General features: G+C 42.7%; 2 protein-coding genes across 2 annotated transcripts in view; one reads left to right on the top strand and one right to left on the bottom strand.

Annotated features, from left to right (window-relative positions):
* Positions 1 to 17,277, bottom strand: part of mkln1 (muskelin 1, intracellular mediator containing kelch motifs) — a 73,944-nt gene that overhangs the window by 35,485 nt on the left and 21,182 nt on the right. The gene's annotated exons all lie outside the window — the stretch shown is intronic.
* On the top strand, positions 2,326 to 8,527 carry net1 (neuroepithelial cell transforming 1). Its single transcript, XM_085902559.1, has 9 exons — positions 2,326 to 2,902; positions 4,810 to 4,917; positions 5,007 to 5,171; positions 5,605 to 5,667; positions 5,867 to 6,040; positions 6,121 to 6,378; positions 6,452 to 6,622; positions 6,856 to 7,042; positions 7,127 to 8,527. The coding sequence occupies exons 1-9, from the start codon at positions 2,810 to 2,812 to the stop codon at positions 7,537 to 7,539; spliced, it is 1,632 nt and encodes a 543-aa protein (XP_085758685.1). The 5' UTR covers positions 2,326 to 2,809; the 3' UTR covers positions 7,540 to 8,527.

Raw genomic sequence — 17,277 nt, 5'->3', positions numbered from 1 at the left:
CATTGAGTAACAGACTGTCGACGATGGTGTTTTCTTTGTTTCCCAGACTTGGGCTATTTTGTAATTACATGCTATCCTCTGCCTCTGGTCTGCAAAAAAAAAAAAAAAAAAAAAGAGATATTTATAGCTACCTAGTACACCTGTGGAATAGATTCCCACCCCAAAACTACTTGGAGTGTAAACCGTTTGAACATTTAGTTTTGGAGTTTGGGGATGGGCGTATGACAAAATTAATTGATCGTGTGCTATTTTTAATTTTCTGTTTTCATACCGCAGGTTTTGTCGACGTTTTCAGAACAGGTCACTACGACTATTCTTTACAAACACAAACTATATTGTAAGTCTTCCAAATATAGTCAGCAGGGGGCAGCAGGAAGTCCATCGTTTTAATTTTGCTGGGGTTCTTTCGTTGCTTATTTCACGTCTTCCCTCAAGCGCAGCAATTAGGCTGCTCACCGTTCTTGACGTGCAAGTTAAATCCAACTCAGCCCCCACAGGCCTTGTCGTTTGCGTCCGTCCCTGGCACGGCATAGGTTAGGCAGCGGTGAAACTCCACGCTACACGTGGCATTATTCATCCCTCCAACTCCACTACACTCCCACTATCAACAACGCCCACCAGCACTTCACAGACTGTGATTTTTGGAATATAAATCATGTTGACGCTCCAGCTGCAGTTCCATATAACTCGAGGGAAGGGGGGGTGCAGACGTGCAGCTGATTCAGCAGCAGGTCTCCCCACACCAGGTGACTCACAGCCAAAAGGCAACCCGGTGTCATCTGCCTTACAGACTACATAGACTTTCTCTCCCGATTCATTGCTCCTCTGTTAACTCATAAACATGAAAGAATAAGTCTGTTCCGGAGGGGATTGCTGTTGAACAGTCATGGCCATTCGTCTACGGTAGATCCAAGCTTTACTGTACTTAAGTCACTGAACTACTTTACTGAAATGACAAAATAATTCAAGAATATAACTGGTTTTTGTCACTATGTAGGCTGTTTTGTTACTTTTAATTAGAATAATTCCTGCGATAATTATGCTATTTCAATGTGGAACTGCTAAGGAGAAACATAAGCAAGACGTGTCGCGTAAGAAGGTGAGGTAGCTGCGTGATCGAATTGACAGCATGACAGTAAAAATGCTCACACACCTGTGCCAGATGCCGTGTTAGTGATAATGGCACGCTAAGTCGGGCGGGCCCACATTACGCCACATTTATTTGGGTAAGGTGTCAAAAGTGGCATCGTCGCAGATTGGTGTTGTAGTGAGAAATTTAGGTTAGTTGTTTTGGTGGTTTCGGCAATTTGGAAAATGTCTTCTATGACAATGACAAGCATGCTAAAATCATCTCACCTTCCCATCATGCTGTCGCCAGTGTGTTATTATTCATACATTGCTTCTTTTTTTTTTTTTACACTCGTGTGACGACTGATTGTTAAAACCGACGCCGTGCTTCTGTTTTGCTATTAACGCCGGTTAACATAGAAGCACATCCAAGTGCAACTTTGAAATTTACTGTTGGGTTCGCAAAATGTTAACGATGCCCACACCAACCATGATTACCAATGGAGAAACTTTGTTATTTCGAAATGTCTGGAACCATCAAGCCCGTTGGTGTGCTTCCCTATCACCATGTCAACAACCCCTTAAAGAAGGTGTCAACCACGATGCAGCTCATTCAGCATCTGCGTTTTATCACCTTCACACGGCAGCAGCAGCAGCAGCGCAAAGTCTGCGTTGGACTTCACACCTCAGTGTTGACACAGGAGGACAGAGTCCACGATGTGACGCTCTCATTCATTGGCCCGTGGAACGGGCTTTTACACTTTGCTGTTTTGGTGGCAACCCCAATTTAAGATAGCAGATCACGCCCTGAACATTCTGCATGTTCAGGTGTGGTTGTCAGTCTGAGTTTAGATCACTTCATGTGCAAGGCCTGGGGTTAGATTTTCCTTTTGACTGAACTGAAACTGACAAAGAAATAGACACATAAAATGGGTGGTAGTCGCACCCAACCCCCCTTTATTGAGCTTCAATATACAGGTTTCAGTTAGAGAAAAAAAAATGGCTCAAGGCATCCCTTGCTATTGATATTCAAATGGTGCCTCCCCCCAGTTGGCGCGATAAGATTGATAAGGTTTAGGTTCAAACAGAGACTCACTTTGATTGATTCCCAAGCACAAAATGATTTAGTTATTAATTCTTGGTTTCAAAGGAAATGTTTGCTCTACTACAGCACAATGTCAGTTAACATGAAATTTGAAGCTTCAATTCAAAGAAGTCATGTCAAAAACCTTCATTACCATAATATGTCTTAATTCTGATTAATAGTCTCTTCGCCAATTGCTATCAACTGAAAATGACCTTAAGTATTTGGCCTCTTGAGCTAATATGGTTTTGTACAGGGTTCAACCAAAACCCACATCGAAACTCTGTTTAGCTGTAAACTTTACTCGGGATTCCACTGATTCTCACTACTGTTTTAGTCCTGAGTGTATGGAACAACATAGCGTGCTGGTGGTGTCCTCTCACATCCCAGCAAACTTTGAGCCCGCCTCCTCCCATGTCTCCTCGTAAGCTATAAAGCCCTCCCACCCTCTGTCTGGAGCAGACGAAAGTTTAGAGTGCATGTGAGGTTGAGCTTCACTAAAAGCTCAGTCCCACTAGGGGAGAAGAGCTTATCTAAATTTGAGATATTTTATATATTTATTTAACTTATCTTTTTTTTCTCTCTCTGTGGATTACTCGGAGCCCAATTAAAAAAAGGATTAAAAAAAAAAGGGATATCACGTTTTTACTGAAAGCTATGGTGGCTTACGATGAACTGGGAAGCTTGGTGCCTATCAAACGGACTCTGCAAGTGATAGACAACCAGAACCAAGCCCACAAGGAGTTAGAGGTGAGTTGGTTACTGCTTTTATATTGTGATTCTGGACTGTTAAGACTTTGAACAATCATCTAACAACCGCACTTGTTAACAAATTTTGTGTATTAGCTGAGCTTTCATAAATATTTGTCCCAGCGGGGGGGTTGGTAGGATATGGAGCAATCAGTGTTTTCAGCAGTATCAAAGTACCAGAAACAATGAAACTTTTTTATGGTTTGGTAGTTTAGAAATAAACAAGTATTCACTTGATGATCCTGTTGATCAATGCAGGACTGGTTTTCCTACTGCAGAAATGTATATTGTGCCTTTATTTGTCTTTGGGAAGGGATTTCACCAACATGTGGTTACACCGACAGTAAAAATGCTGAGGTTCTATGAAGTCTGGAGATGATTCTCCACAAGCGAGTTCCCAGACTTTCGCATGTGACTTATTGATGACCTTGGCTCTGTCATTTGAGGTCTGGTTCTGGTTCTCAGCACTTTTCTGTAAAAGGCAAAGGCGCACCATCTGGAGTTTTTAGCACACTGCACATTTAAGTATAGATCAAAGAAACCGAAACGCCTCCTAGCAGGGAGGTTGCAATATTGGGTTTGGACGGAGATTATGCCACGTTATTCATTTTCTCCATTGACAATAGTTCTAGAGTTCTGCAAATGGGTCTGTTTCTGCAGGAAAAATGAACTTTATTGGATTTATTGGATTATTGGCTGTTTAGGGCTAGTCTGCTAAAAAACAGGAAGGGCATGCTTTGTGAAAGAAAAACACCCTCTCACCTTTGGTGTTTAGTTTTATTCTGCACAGATAATAATAGGTCAAAAACAAGTCCATCTGCAATGAAAAGCATCTGCCATGTGGCAACCTTGTACCAGACTGACCGCTAGAGGGCTTAATAAAGCTGCGGTTCAGCGTCTCGAGACCACAGTCATAACAGCTCAAAGGGCGCACCAGAGCGTGTGGATTGGTTCCACAGCTGTGCCTTAGTGGTTTCCTAAATTTTGTTGATCCAAGGAAAACGTCCCTTCCGTCGTCTGAAAGCATTATTTCAACTTCTTGATTACTGCACTGTGTTGTTGTTGGGCTATGGCCAGGCAGCTTTCTTCAAACTCTCGAGGGTGGGGGGTTGGTTACCTGCCCCGGGTGGAGATCTACTCACACGCGAGCCCTATTAAAAAACCTGTGTCAACTTGTAGGAGCACTGTGAACACAACCGCATCCCCCATCCCCCACCGTGCAATGCCACTCTATGTAAACACTAGAGCTGGGTTTACTGCAGGTTTACGATGAAGACCCCTTTCCCAGACTTGTCGCTGCTGTCTGTTTCATGTTACAGCCACCAAACCTGAAACACTACTTTGCCTGTCTGTCTGGAAAAGGAAGTTAAAGAGCAGCAAGGCAACAGGAAGCATTTATCTACTACAGATATATTTTTAAGAGGGCTTGTTGTCAAGCAGATAGTCGCGGAGCGTGCACAAGGAGGGAATGTACAGCGAACAGCTGAGAACGGAGTCTCGTGCATTCTTGGCATTCCTCCAGACCCCCTTTCCGACCAGATCAGCACTCAGAGGAGGGGGTCTTTGTGCAGTGTGGGCCAGCCGCCTGCCTCTCACATGATGGAGCCAACAGCTGGTGAAGGCGCTTTGGCCTCCAAATTGTCCAACCAAAATCAGACAATATTTCTGTCTGCTCTGTGAGCTCTGCCAAACTGGCTGCCTAAAGCCTAATCTCCCAGCTCCCTCTATTTCCTGGCTCCAAAGCCTGGAAGTGGAGTCGATAAAGACGATTTATAACCTGACTCAATGGATTTGATCACAAGGAAGTCACAAGGAACTCGGTGCTGAGGTCTCACAGTTGGCATAACCAAATGATTTGTTACCTCCTTGGCTAACCTCTCCCTCCTTAATTTGTCTTTCTGAACCAGGAACCCAGCAACAAGCGTGTCCGTCCTCTCGGCAGGGTGACGTCGTTAGCTAACCTCATCTCTCCGGTGAAGAATGGGGCCGTCCGGCGCTTCGGCCAAACCATCCAGGTGAGAGCCTTGTGACGCTTCTTTCCACCGCACATCAACTCGGAGAAGATCACACAGCATCTGATTTCTGGGTCTTTTTCCATCCGCAGGCCTCCTTCCGGAGCGATGGCAAGTCGCCGGCCATGCCCCAGAAGCCTTGCAGCAAGGCAGCGGCCCCCACGCCACCGAAAAGGAGAAACAGCACATTGTGGTCTGAGACGCTCGACGTTCACCAGAAGGAAACCTTAACCACGAAAGAGATCAAGAGGCAGGAGGTGAGAATCTCTTCAGACTGAAAGAATGAAGCCTGTGTAGTTCAGAGATCCAGACAGTACTGTACGTCCAGACTACTTTCACATAACCCTGCAGTATGCAATTTGACACAAGTCAAATAGTCTAAATGGGAATAAAAGCCCTCACAGGGCCTGTTTCCTACTCTGTGTGACTTCACACAGAACTGACAAGCCAACAAGGCAAGCTACCTCCCTACTTACTGGATGTCTGACATCTTTCCCAGCTGTCAGGAGCTATAAACATTGTGCAGTTTTAAAATGCAAACGGCAGCCAGAAAGACTTAGACTTCAGTCGTTTGGCACCCGGCACGAGTCTGGCCTTAAATCGAAGGGGTATTGGGTTGTCCCCAATGTAAAAAGCAACCTGATTCATCTGTATCTCTTCCTTCCCCCACCCCTTCCTCTTCTACCTCAGGCCATATTTGAGCTGTCTCGTGGAGAACAGGACCTGATTGAGGACCTCCAACTTGCACGCAAGGTTTGTACTCAGAAAGCAAACAGATTCAATCAAAGTCTGGCAGGCCCTCTATGCAATCAAGCCAGGGACTATAAAAAGCCAGGAATTTATCCTCCACTATATCTTTTCTGTGTCTACTGTTGTCTTTCAGAGCTATTTTTAACATCCTCCCAACCTGGTTTCGTAGAGATTTATTTAACAATTTCCTCGTTCCACACAGGCGTATCATGACCCAATGCTGAAGCTCTCCATAATGTCAGAAGAGGAACTCTCGCATATTTTCGGCAACCTGGATGCCTACATCCCTCTGCATGAGGACTTGCTGGCCCAGCTTTCCAAAGCAACAGGCTCCAACGGAACCGTGGGCCAGATCGGTCAGATTGTTGTAAATTGGGTAAGATTCATCTCAAATGAACAATCTGCAAAATAATGCTTTAAGGTAGAGATAATTAAAGAGTTTTCTTCTCTGTGTAGCTGCCCAAGCTGGACGCTTACAAAGACTATTGCAGCAATCAGCTGGCTGCCAAGGCCCTGCTGGACCAGAAGAAACAGGACAGGCGGGTTCAAGACTTTCTGCAGCGCTGCCTGGAGTCCCCATTTAGCCGCAAGCTGGATCTCTGGAGCTTCCTGGACATCCCACGCTCCCGCCTGGTCAAGTACCCACTGCTGCTCAAGGAGATCCTAAGACACACTCCGCCCGAACACCCGGATGTCACTAGCTTGGAAAAAGCAGTAAGAACCAATTCTAAAATGTTTTTTTAACACCCATGAGAAAACTTGAAATTAAGTCATGCCTTGTCTTCAGATCACCATCATCCAAGGGGTGCTGTCAGACATCAACATGAAGAAGGGCGAGTCTGAGTGCTTGTACTACATCGACAAGCTGGAGTATTTGGATGACAGGCAGAAAGATCCCCGTCTTGAACAGTGCAAAAGCCTGCTGTGTCACGGCGAGCTTCGCAACAAGAGCGGCACGGTGAGCAAAGTACACAACCTGACCTATCTTATCAAAACCAGTCAGACCCCCACACGATCAGGGAAAATCAGTCTACTCACTTTGAGGAAGTAGAACTGGGGTAGACACAGCATTATAATGAAAGTCTCATACTCTAGGAGTGACCAATAAAGGAAACAGACAGTTACTGTTTGAGGACACCAAGAAACTGAGGAAGTAGCTGACTGAGGAATCTTTCATTGTTTCTTTGGCAGAAGCTGCACGTGTTCCTGTTTACCGAGCTGCTTGTCCTGACCCGCTCGGTCATCCGTAATGAGCGGCAATGTTTTCAAGTGTACCGGCAGCCTATTCCCGTGCAGGACCTGGTGTTGGACGACCTGCAGGATGGTGATGTCAGGATGGGTGGTTCGTTCAGAGGTGCCTTCAGTAACGCTGACAAAGGTGAGGCTCGTGTTACCAGAGATATCCTGGAATTGCGTAATCTGGACCAGTCGTGATATATATATTTTTCATTTTCCATTCCAGCCAAGAATATTTTCCGGGTTCGAGCCCAAGACCCAAGCCAGGCGCAGTCGCACACGCTCCAGGTCAACGATGTCTTCCACAAGCAGCAGTGGCTGAACTGCCTGCGCAGCGCCATCTCTGTCCACCGACCCCATGGTGACCCCGCTTCCCCGGCGACTATGGACGTTCGACCCAAACGACGCCCATCCTCCGTCTCTGCCATTGTCCACATGGAGGAGACAGACGAGAACTGCCCACAGCGCACCACCCAGTCCGCACCCAGCTCACCGTGTGGCACCACCGCCCCATCCCCCTCAGATTCCCCTTCCTCTTCCACGTCACCGTCGCCTATTTCCCCGCCTGCGTCTCACAAGACCAAAAAGGACAAGAGATCCCTTTATTCATTAGGGAAGAGAAAAGAGACCATGGTATAAAGTGGAATGAGAAAAAAATGACTTATTTGTACATAAACACGGGAAAACGTGGGTCTTGTATATTTATGTGTGTGTCATTGTGCGCGTGTACCCTCACAACAGTGTTCTTTGTTTCTGTCCATTTTGGCAGCTGTTTACCTGACCCCTCCTTTTTAAGTCCATCCCAAAGACCAGGGTTTCCATTTCCCAACACAATTATATAAATACACATCAAATTATTGTTCTGCCATATAATTGTCTCTTTTGGGAAGTCTGGGAAACCCTGCCAAAGACAAAAAGAAAGGGAAGAATGTTTACCATTAATATGATATTTAAGCATTTTTTTTTCCTGCATAAGAAAAGGGGTGTAGTTTTACATTTTTTATATTCTTATGTGGTATTTTTTTAGCTATATTAAAAGGAGCACTGTTTTAGCTTTTAGGTGGCGCATGTGTTTTAGGTAAGACAGGAAGATAAATTAAGATGTACCACATAAAGTTAGGAGTGAACTATACGTCTTATTTCTATACATTCCTTGAACCCAAAAATGCCAGGATGTGGTTGTCATTTTTTATTTTTTTTTGCCAGCGGCATCAGGCGATATTTAAATCTGAAATCAAAAGTCGGGGATGTTCTGAAACTGATTTTCGAACTGAGCCACAGATGGTTTAGAAAATTCGAAGGAGACTTTTCAGTGTAGCATCTTTCATGGAATCGAAGTTGTGGACACTAACTTGCACCAGAGGAACGGAATTAGAGAATGTATTATAAGAAGGATGAAGAAGAGAATGTTGCTGAAGAGAACAGACTGTTTGGAAATGAAAAGAAAGCTATTTAAGAAAATGTTGGATGGTCGTAGTTGGAATGAGTACGTCGAAAAAAGGTTTCTGTATGTGTATGCTGAGATTGGAAAAAGGAGGGGAAAAGTGTACTTGCCATTAACTTTACCCAAGTATAAGAACAATAAAAATCTGTGTAAGATTTACATCTGAACCTTTTGTGTCACGTCATCATGATCATTTCTGTGAGTTTTTTGGAAGTCATCGAATTTAACGTTTAAAAAAACGACATTTAAGATATTGGTATTGAGGTCAACTATCCAAATAGGTCAAATTTGAAGATAACAAGCTGAGCACAAATTTATTTAAACAAAAGACTTTATAGACACTCAGGAATCCAATAAACCTTTTCTTCGTAAGTAGTTCAATTGACTGAAACAGTTGGGGGAAAACAACATTATTCGGTGTTGCTATGGAGACAGGAACCAGTAATGTAAAGTTTGTTCTTCGTAATGGATTTCACCGGTATTTACACCAAATTAACAGGAAACAGAAAGACTAAGGGCACTCAAAACACTAAGCGTACGTTTTAGAGTGCACATACGCAAAACCAAATGAATTATATATTTAGCTCTTTTAGTGGGGAATAATACATTTGAAACTAAAATCACCAAAAATTCAGTGATCTTATTTTTGTGGTTATACAAATAAAGTTTCTTGACGTCTTTATTTATGTATTATGAGTCAATTATTGATTAAAAAATAACAATTAAAACAGAATGAGATTAAATAATATTCTGTCTTTAGAAAAATACACACTTATGAGTGACACTAGCAGTTGTGTATATTTTCAAGCTTCTGTTGAGAAAATATGAACATTTTTTGCAAAGGCCTTGCAGAAAGGTCTCTGTCAGCAACTCATCTGTGCGTTTTCTATTTTTTTTTTTTTTTAAATGATCCTATTATTGACAGACACGGGCAGCTGAGTCTCCTGTCAGTCATCCATCAGCATCACATCATTTGACAGCCATCTCCTCAACGAGGAGAAGAAAAAAGATCTCAGCCCAATGCAGCCTTCTTACCCCATGGCCACGACCGGGCGGAAGGTTCTGCTCCATAAACTTCCCTCTTTGCTCTGACTCAGCCACAAAGTTTCTACAATTATGGAACTTGAATCCGATTAACAACCAAACACAAACCATCTGGCTTCCCTTATTGCTAATCTCGATATCACTATTGTAGGCCATGCTTGAGCTGTTCCTAATGAAGACCGCAACATTGTGTGACTCAAGTTTAACACTTTCGTTTTTCTTAGTTGGTAGCGTTATGACTTTTTTCCCCTCACAATTCTACTTTTCATCTGCAGAGTGTTGCAGTCGTAATTTATTAATGACGTGGAGGGAAAAAAAAAGATTACTTTTTCTCATTAGCTCAGCTGTTCTGTCCCCAAAGAAATGTGCATCTGATTTAATGCTGCCTAAACTGTTAGAGCCTACAAAGTCAATGGGGCGGCTGGGCGCTTTCATTCACATTGTCGTGGCTCATGCATGTTAAAGAGGAGCCCCATGCCGAGTGGAGACAATATAACAGATTGTTGGTTAAATTAACATTAACACGGACACATGCAAAATTCATTCACATCTCCCCAGGCAGTCAGTCAGTTGTGCAAAGGGACTGCCCTTAACCAATCAGATTTCACATTTAAAATTTGGGTTGTTTGGTCAGACCATAACAAAAATATCTGTTGAAGGGATGGAACTACTGATCATACAAAACAGACCATATTAAAAGTTGGCGTTTCCATTTGATAAATTCTTGAAGAGAACCACATGTTTGATTTGGGAAAAGTAGGGCGAAGGATCGCATTTCTATTCAATTTATCCATTTTCTATAATAACTAGCAGCACTCAGTCTCTTACTGAATAGAAGCGAAATGTACTCTTAACATGGACTCTAAGTAGAAAGTGCCAAAGTCTACAGTGCCCTTAATCTAAGATTCACAATAGAAAAATTGCAAGACTTGATTTAAAGTTCAAAAAGCCAGGCTCACCTCGCCTGCAGGTTATCAGCACACAAGCAAGACTTTGGGCTTGTAGGATTGTGTTGCAGACCCCCCCACCACCACCACCACCTCAAAAATATGTGAAAGCAATATTTTACAAGGTAAGCTTTATAGTGGTTGGACATATTGCGACGGCGTTTGAGTGGGGAGGCTTTCATTTCCTTAGGAGGAGGTTTGTAGCTTTGTGATACTCTCCCTGAGAGTTAACAGGACTTCTGCTTGAATATTGTGTTCCATTACAATACAAGCACTGAACCAACCAAAAGACAGAGTAATTCCTAGAGGTTTCATCAGATTTCAAGTGAGCTAAAGCATGGTTTGAATGGCCTTATTGCTGAGCACAACTTGCACAACAACCTCCAATGGCATAACTAGCATGACCCCTCAAGCACTTGCCATGTAAACACAATATTTAGCATCTTTTTTATATGACATAACAGAGTTGAATAATCGCATGGCCTGATAGTTGCATAAATTTATGAGCTAATTACAGGTTGTTGTTTGGAGCTGCTGAATTCAGCATCTTGGCAGGAGTCGGACGTCAGCATACCTTCAACCATCACACTGAGATGTTATGTAAGGAGTCTTACACGAAAATATGCGAGGACTGAGACTAATAAAAACGGATTTGGAGTGGTATATATCATTGAGTGACACCTGCGTGTGTCTTAAAGTAGACCTTATCTGGTGGAAAAAAGTCTGGTGAAAAAAAATGGATGGTTTCCAGTGCTGCATATCTGGAATGAATCCACCTTTCAATGTATATTCTATCCGACGTCTGTGTTTGATGCTAATCCTGCGTCTTTCACTCCAAAAGCAATATGTGGGTTGGATTTACAGTTTTAGCTGATGTCTTAATATTTAAGCATGGCAAACTCTGACTTTAAACACAGGATGCCGTAGTAAAAGGAGTTAAAGAGCCGCAGTGAGACGACAATGTGATCCTTATCGGAACATCTGTCGGTAGAATTCCATCGAGATGTGTGGTCGGCTTTCCAAAAAAATCTGCCCTCCAAACCAAAACAATGGCTCAGAGTGAAGTTCAACAACTCCTCCTGATCCCTCTACCGCTTTTGTCTTGAAACAGAAAAGTCACTTGAAATCCAGCCCCAGGAGATTTTTTGTTGCCCTTGCTAATTTGACACCTCCAGCTTTTGATCCTGTTCAAGCGGCAGGTGAGGTCCGAGAGCAGACCCGACTGCTATGCGAGTAAAGCTATATTGAATGTTGCAAAAAGTTCATAACCTTAAAAATAGGAGGTACTGACTAGTTCTATCATTATTTCTAACTAGAACACATGGAGATTAAACTGGATACCAAGAATAGAATATATGGGCTTACATCTTTCATTGGAATGGGCTGAGATGAAAGTCAACGGGTGAAACAGATAAAACCAAATAGTCACTTGACAGCAAAACCAAAAGGAAATAAAACACTGATAACCTGGATTGCTAATTCTTCAAGCCACAATTTATGAGAATACTCTCATAAAATTGCACTAAAACTCAAGACAGGTTTTGGCTTTTTGTAAAGCGCAAACCACTCAATCGTGCCTGCAGTCAATGGAGCCAGGCCTCCCTTCTCGCTTAAAAAGTTAAACAAGGTCGAGCGGGTTGCGCACAACCTTGTGATCCATTTCCAGACAGACGCCCAGGCATCAGACATCAAAGTCAGCAAGGGTCCTTTCAATGGAAACGCTGGCTCTGCTTTCCAATGGCTGCTAATCCGCCATCAAAACCTAGAGAGGTGATGTCTGAGGCCTCACCCCAGCAGGGGAAACTAATCCGCCATGCTAGTCGTCATACTCACTCTGAAAGGTCCCCCTTTGCCTGTGTTCAACTTCATTATGTCACATTATAGGCAAGAGACCAAAAGGTTCTTTCAGCGCGCCTTAGCAGTGGTATGGGAGTCGTGTTAGGACACTTTGGACGTAGACTTCTTAGGGTTCACCGGCAATCTGAATGACTAAGTTCTTTTCTATGCACTACAACGAGCGGTACATTTGAAATCTGACTTCAAATGTATTCAAGCTAAATGTGACTCATATCGTTTCATAACCTTGCATCCTGTAATGAAAACCCATCATACAACCTGTCAGTGTTGCAAAAGCACTGATCAGAAAATGAAACCTGAAACTTTTATCTACCATAAATGCCAAAGAGAGAGACCACAAATGCAAATGGATGGTTTATTATTACAAATTTGTTCAGGAACTGTTTATAACAGGTCCTCTGGAGATTCAATCTGTTTTTTAGCCTTGCATCACAAATTATTCAGCGGGCCATAGGTTACTAGACATAAACCTTAACCCTTGTCTGTCTGATCTCTGAACTGTACATCCTAAATCACAGCTGCTCATAAAATCCCATTTGAAGGATTGCTTGTGTAGCACCCATTTGCAGGTGGCCGCCATATGTCACTGGACTAAGTTCACAGGTGAAGAAGGGAGAGACTTTACTGGAAATCGGAGAGTGGATGTGTAGAGCAGCTAAGAAGATGGCGATACATCATGATATTGTTTTCTATTGCTCCATTCAGGAAATATTCTTTTTGACCGTCAACAGAAAGAGGACAAACAAAAGAAAAAGTATCAGTGGAGCAAATCAGCACAATCAGTGTGGTTGAGAACATGGAGGGATGATCTTGCTGTGCCTGCCTCAAGAATACTCAATTGTGCTTCAGCAAACTGTCCTTTAGCCACAGACAGGTCGTGACAATGACACGCCTTACATTGTCGCCTCAGGATCCCATGACAGACATGATGTAAAGCGGGGAAACCCCACCGCAGATGAACCAGTTGTAACCCAGCTCCTGCGTAAATGGTAGTTTACAAATGATTGCAAGGAAACAAATGTATAGAATAGAATCCAAATACAAAATCCATCAAGACTTCTATGTTGCAATTCATCATGACTGATCCAACAAAGGATTCTCAAACAAACGCCTGAGTTGGTTAAGGTTAAGGAAAATGGAGGTCGACTTCCTGTTCATTTTAGGCTCCATTGAAGGTTTCAATACTCTTTACAAAACTTGACGTTCTGTTCCAGGTAGCTGTTTACAGAAAGGCCCATGTGATTTCTTGTAAATGTCCATGGATCAAAGAACAGGTTTGAAAATAGGACATCAAAAGTTTGGGGAAGTGTATTTTCGGTTTCACAAATGTATCAGTTGTGCAAGTTTACCGAAATGAACCAAGATGAGAACTGCCTAGGCATGTTCTGAAATGTAAGGCCACAATATGTACTAGAGATGACACCTGCACTAATGAACCAAATTTGATATAAAAATCCTAAAAGTTGATTCAGGAATTCATCGTTCTGCCGGGTCGGGAAGCTGTCTACGTGCCAACAAGGTCCCAGCTGATTCCAGCAGTCTGGCTTTGGCTGAATTAAACACTCTCTCCCTCGAGTCAGTGTGTTTGCGTGTCAACCCCTGGCTAGCCATCTGGGCCTCATCTACCACCCGAGGGAACGCGTCGCGTTATTCAAGCCATTACTCAGCCCCGGTGCTGGATTACTCACACCTCCGTCCCGTTTTCACACAAGACAGTAAAAGTAGATGCCTGCCAACAAACACACCTCTTCTATCTCCGCAGTAATAAACACAAACAAAACTCTGCTGATTGACGTCAATCACTGAGCAAAAACAGTTCCGAGCATTTGGATTAGAGTCCAACACCAGCCGGCATATCAAATTTCAAATGTGACAAGATTTAGGTTTGGTTTTTTCTAAGCATGTGAAAGATAGGTGAGGTCATTATCTCATTGTCTACCGTGACCGGATCGGCGCCTATTCAGGCTGTTGAAGTATCCCTTTGGTAGTTCCAAGTAGGGCGAAGATATTTCTTATGCAAAGGCAATTCAGACTTGAATTCGGCTAATTATACGTTGTCTGGATGTCACGCAACATGTGCGTCAGTTTGATATGGTGCATATGTGCCGTGTATGAGATTTATGTTTACATTATTTTCCTTAAAAAAAAAAAAAGTACCATTTTACTTCATACAAGTGAAATGTAAACATTGCCATTTATGGAAATCTAGCCAGCTGCAGCAGAAAGGATAACAACAATAATTCAAATGGGCCTTTTCCAAACTGTTTCATGCATTGCTCTCCCAGATGGTGTTGGCTCTGAGGTAATCTGTGCGTGATATCAGAGGAGAGACGTTGAAAGCCTCACTATGATGAAATCACCAAAGTCTACCTAGATTTGCTGTACCTGCAGACACCTGGCCCAGATTGCATTTCGGGGAGCCTTATAGCTGCTTGTCAGAAGTTAAGCCCTCCTTTTGTGCACCCGTATGATTCTGCGCCTTGGCTTTGACAACATGTCCTTTGTGGACATGTTAGAGAGGTGACAAGGTAAGCAGAAGGGAGATAAAAGACGGAGATTAACGTGAAAAGGAAGTGAAGCATTCAGAGGAAAGTACCCAAAATGGGTTAGGACAGACTAAGATACGCAGCTATCAGTCTTTATGCTTTTGGAATGCTCAATAAAAAGCATGGACTGTATCTCCAAATACTGTGAACATATGAACACCATATGGGGACATTTTGAAAAACCTACGCCAAGTCAACTTTCCAGAAACTACACAGCATTTCACAGGACTGAAACTTCCTGATGAACAAATTGAAGACATAAACATATCGACGATGCTGATAAGATGACGCATTCTCTTGGTATATCATTCCAAAGTCTAACAGATAAGTTGTAAACTGAAATGAAATCAGCTGATTGGTGAGCAAAAGTCCAAATGCCAATGACTAAATCATGATTAAGTTTAAGCAAGACTATGTCAGTCATGAAGGTGTACTCCTTCATAGTCCAATGGAATTGGATTGGGATAGTAAAACCCTGGAGCACAGTGACACATTTCTCCTATGACACATTTGGTCCTAACTACAAGTCTCTCTATTTTATTCAGTGCTAGTTCTGTTTTGTTTATTGACTGTGTGAGGTAAACAGGTGTGTCAGGGTTGTAGATAAGACACCTCCCCCCCATCCCACTCGGATCGTATCCCAGTGGGGAAGGGCTGATAGTCGAATGCAGATAGATTATCTGGAAGGAAGAGATAGTTGCATATCTATGTCCGATTGTCGCAGTAATGCTCACAAGCTTTTACCCAAACGCTGCATTATACCTATCGTTAACACCTACAAATTCCCTGTAGCTTGTTTAGATATACAGGAGTGCATATGAAAAGTCGACACAGCACCGTTCAAATGCAATGTTTCAATTTGTAGCCACTGTATAAGCACTGTATCTGAAAGATTTTCCACCCAAGCCATGTCCAATGAAACATGGAGTCAGAAGTTAAAGACACCTGCACAAGGCGCTGATGTGTCAACAAAACCATGGTGGTCTGATATTTTCATGCCGCTGATTTTTCTCCGAATGCTATGGAAAGGTTTCTCGGAATCCAAAATGTCATCAGTTACAGAAAAAAACAGCATTTCACGTACCCACGTAGGTGAAAGGCCGAACGTGTGCCACATAACGTCGCTACGTAACCTACAAAATGAGACTTGCATGCCGAGATGATGTCATTGTGACGTTGTTTAGGAGATGTGCGAATAAATAAATATAATGCTCAACAGAAGGACAAACAGTGGTGAGAAAAAGAGAGGTGAAGCCATAACAAAAAGCAGAGACATTAGAAGGCCACAGCCTCTGCAAGACTAGACGAGATAAGATAAACACTTCTCACAGTACAGGACAACCACACACTGCTACAGTCCTGTACCATCAATAATGTCTTTCTGAAATTTTTAGATGAGCTTTGAAAAATTTAAGGTGACTTTAGGATCTTAGCGTTCCAGTCTAGTGAAAGGTGTAGAGTGTTAACTAATGGAGCAGAAAAATTGACAATTTCAGCTCAATTTGAGAACCACATTTTCCAAATAAGCCATTGGTATAATTGCCTTATTTGGTAAAAGAACAGTAAACCTTATGAACTTCCCAGAAATCGTCAATAATATCGGTTAAGACGACGTAAGTGATGGGATAAGTTTCAAACCGATACTCAAATATGAATTCTCCTTACAGACTCTGCGTGCACCTTGTAATGTGAAACACATTAACGGCTTTGAGACGAGCCGCAAAACCTAATCCGTGCACGAGACCGAGAAAACGGTGACGTGTTTGGATGTTACGGACTACGTGTGAAATGTCCCCATTCCTCCTTTCCCACCCTGCGTCATGCTAGCCGCTTTGTGACCACAGCACTCTGCGGGATTAGCCTGTAATGGCCACCCTGTGGCGAGTGATTATATGGTTATTACGCTTTTATGTTTACAAAGCCTTTACTAGGATGAACATGAGGTGAAGTAAACATCAAGCATCGACACTTTTCAGGGTTTTGCTTTTTCTTTCACTTTCTATGTGACCCTATTTCCGAAGAAAGCCTCAATATGGGAAGGTGAGAGTTAGCCAATGTGGTGCAGTGTGTTTCTCGTATTGAAGTGAGCGCCCTCTAGTGCTGCACAAGAGAATCACTGAATTTAAGGCACATATCTACGACGCAAATACTACAGGAGGTCCAGACTTTATAAAAACACTATTTCTTTTCCAACCTATTATGTTTTATTAACTTTTAGTGTATATATATATATGGTCCAAATATTTTTTATGCAAATATTTACTGCAATTCTGACTATATTACGGTGTTAGCATTGGTCCGTGTACACAGTATGTACGTTCTAATTTGAGTACGTAATGGTGCACCTATTTTTTTAGTGTCCTTCAACTGCCAAGCTCAGCTACACAGAGCGCAAAAAAAAGCAAGAATGTACTTGGTAATAGCCAACAAACCGGTTTATGTACCGAAACATGGGATTAGCGAGTACAACAATGCGTGTATTGTATTGGCAGGACTGTCCTCTGCACGTGAGGTGAGATATTCTGCTCTAATGATAATA

This window comes from Syngnathus leptorhynchus, chromosome 21 (genome assembly GCF_054491065.1).
Source record: "Syngnathus leptorhynchus isolate UIUO chromosome 21, UIUO_Slep, whole genome shotgun sequence".
Classification (NCBI taxonomy): domain Eukaryota; kingdom Metazoa; phylum Chordata; class Actinopteri; order Syngnathiformes; family Syngnathidae; genus Syngnathus; species Syngnathus leptorhynchus.
The sequence above is the reverse complement of the archived record's forward strand: the minus strand, read 5'-3'. Positions and strand labels throughout refer to the sequence as shown.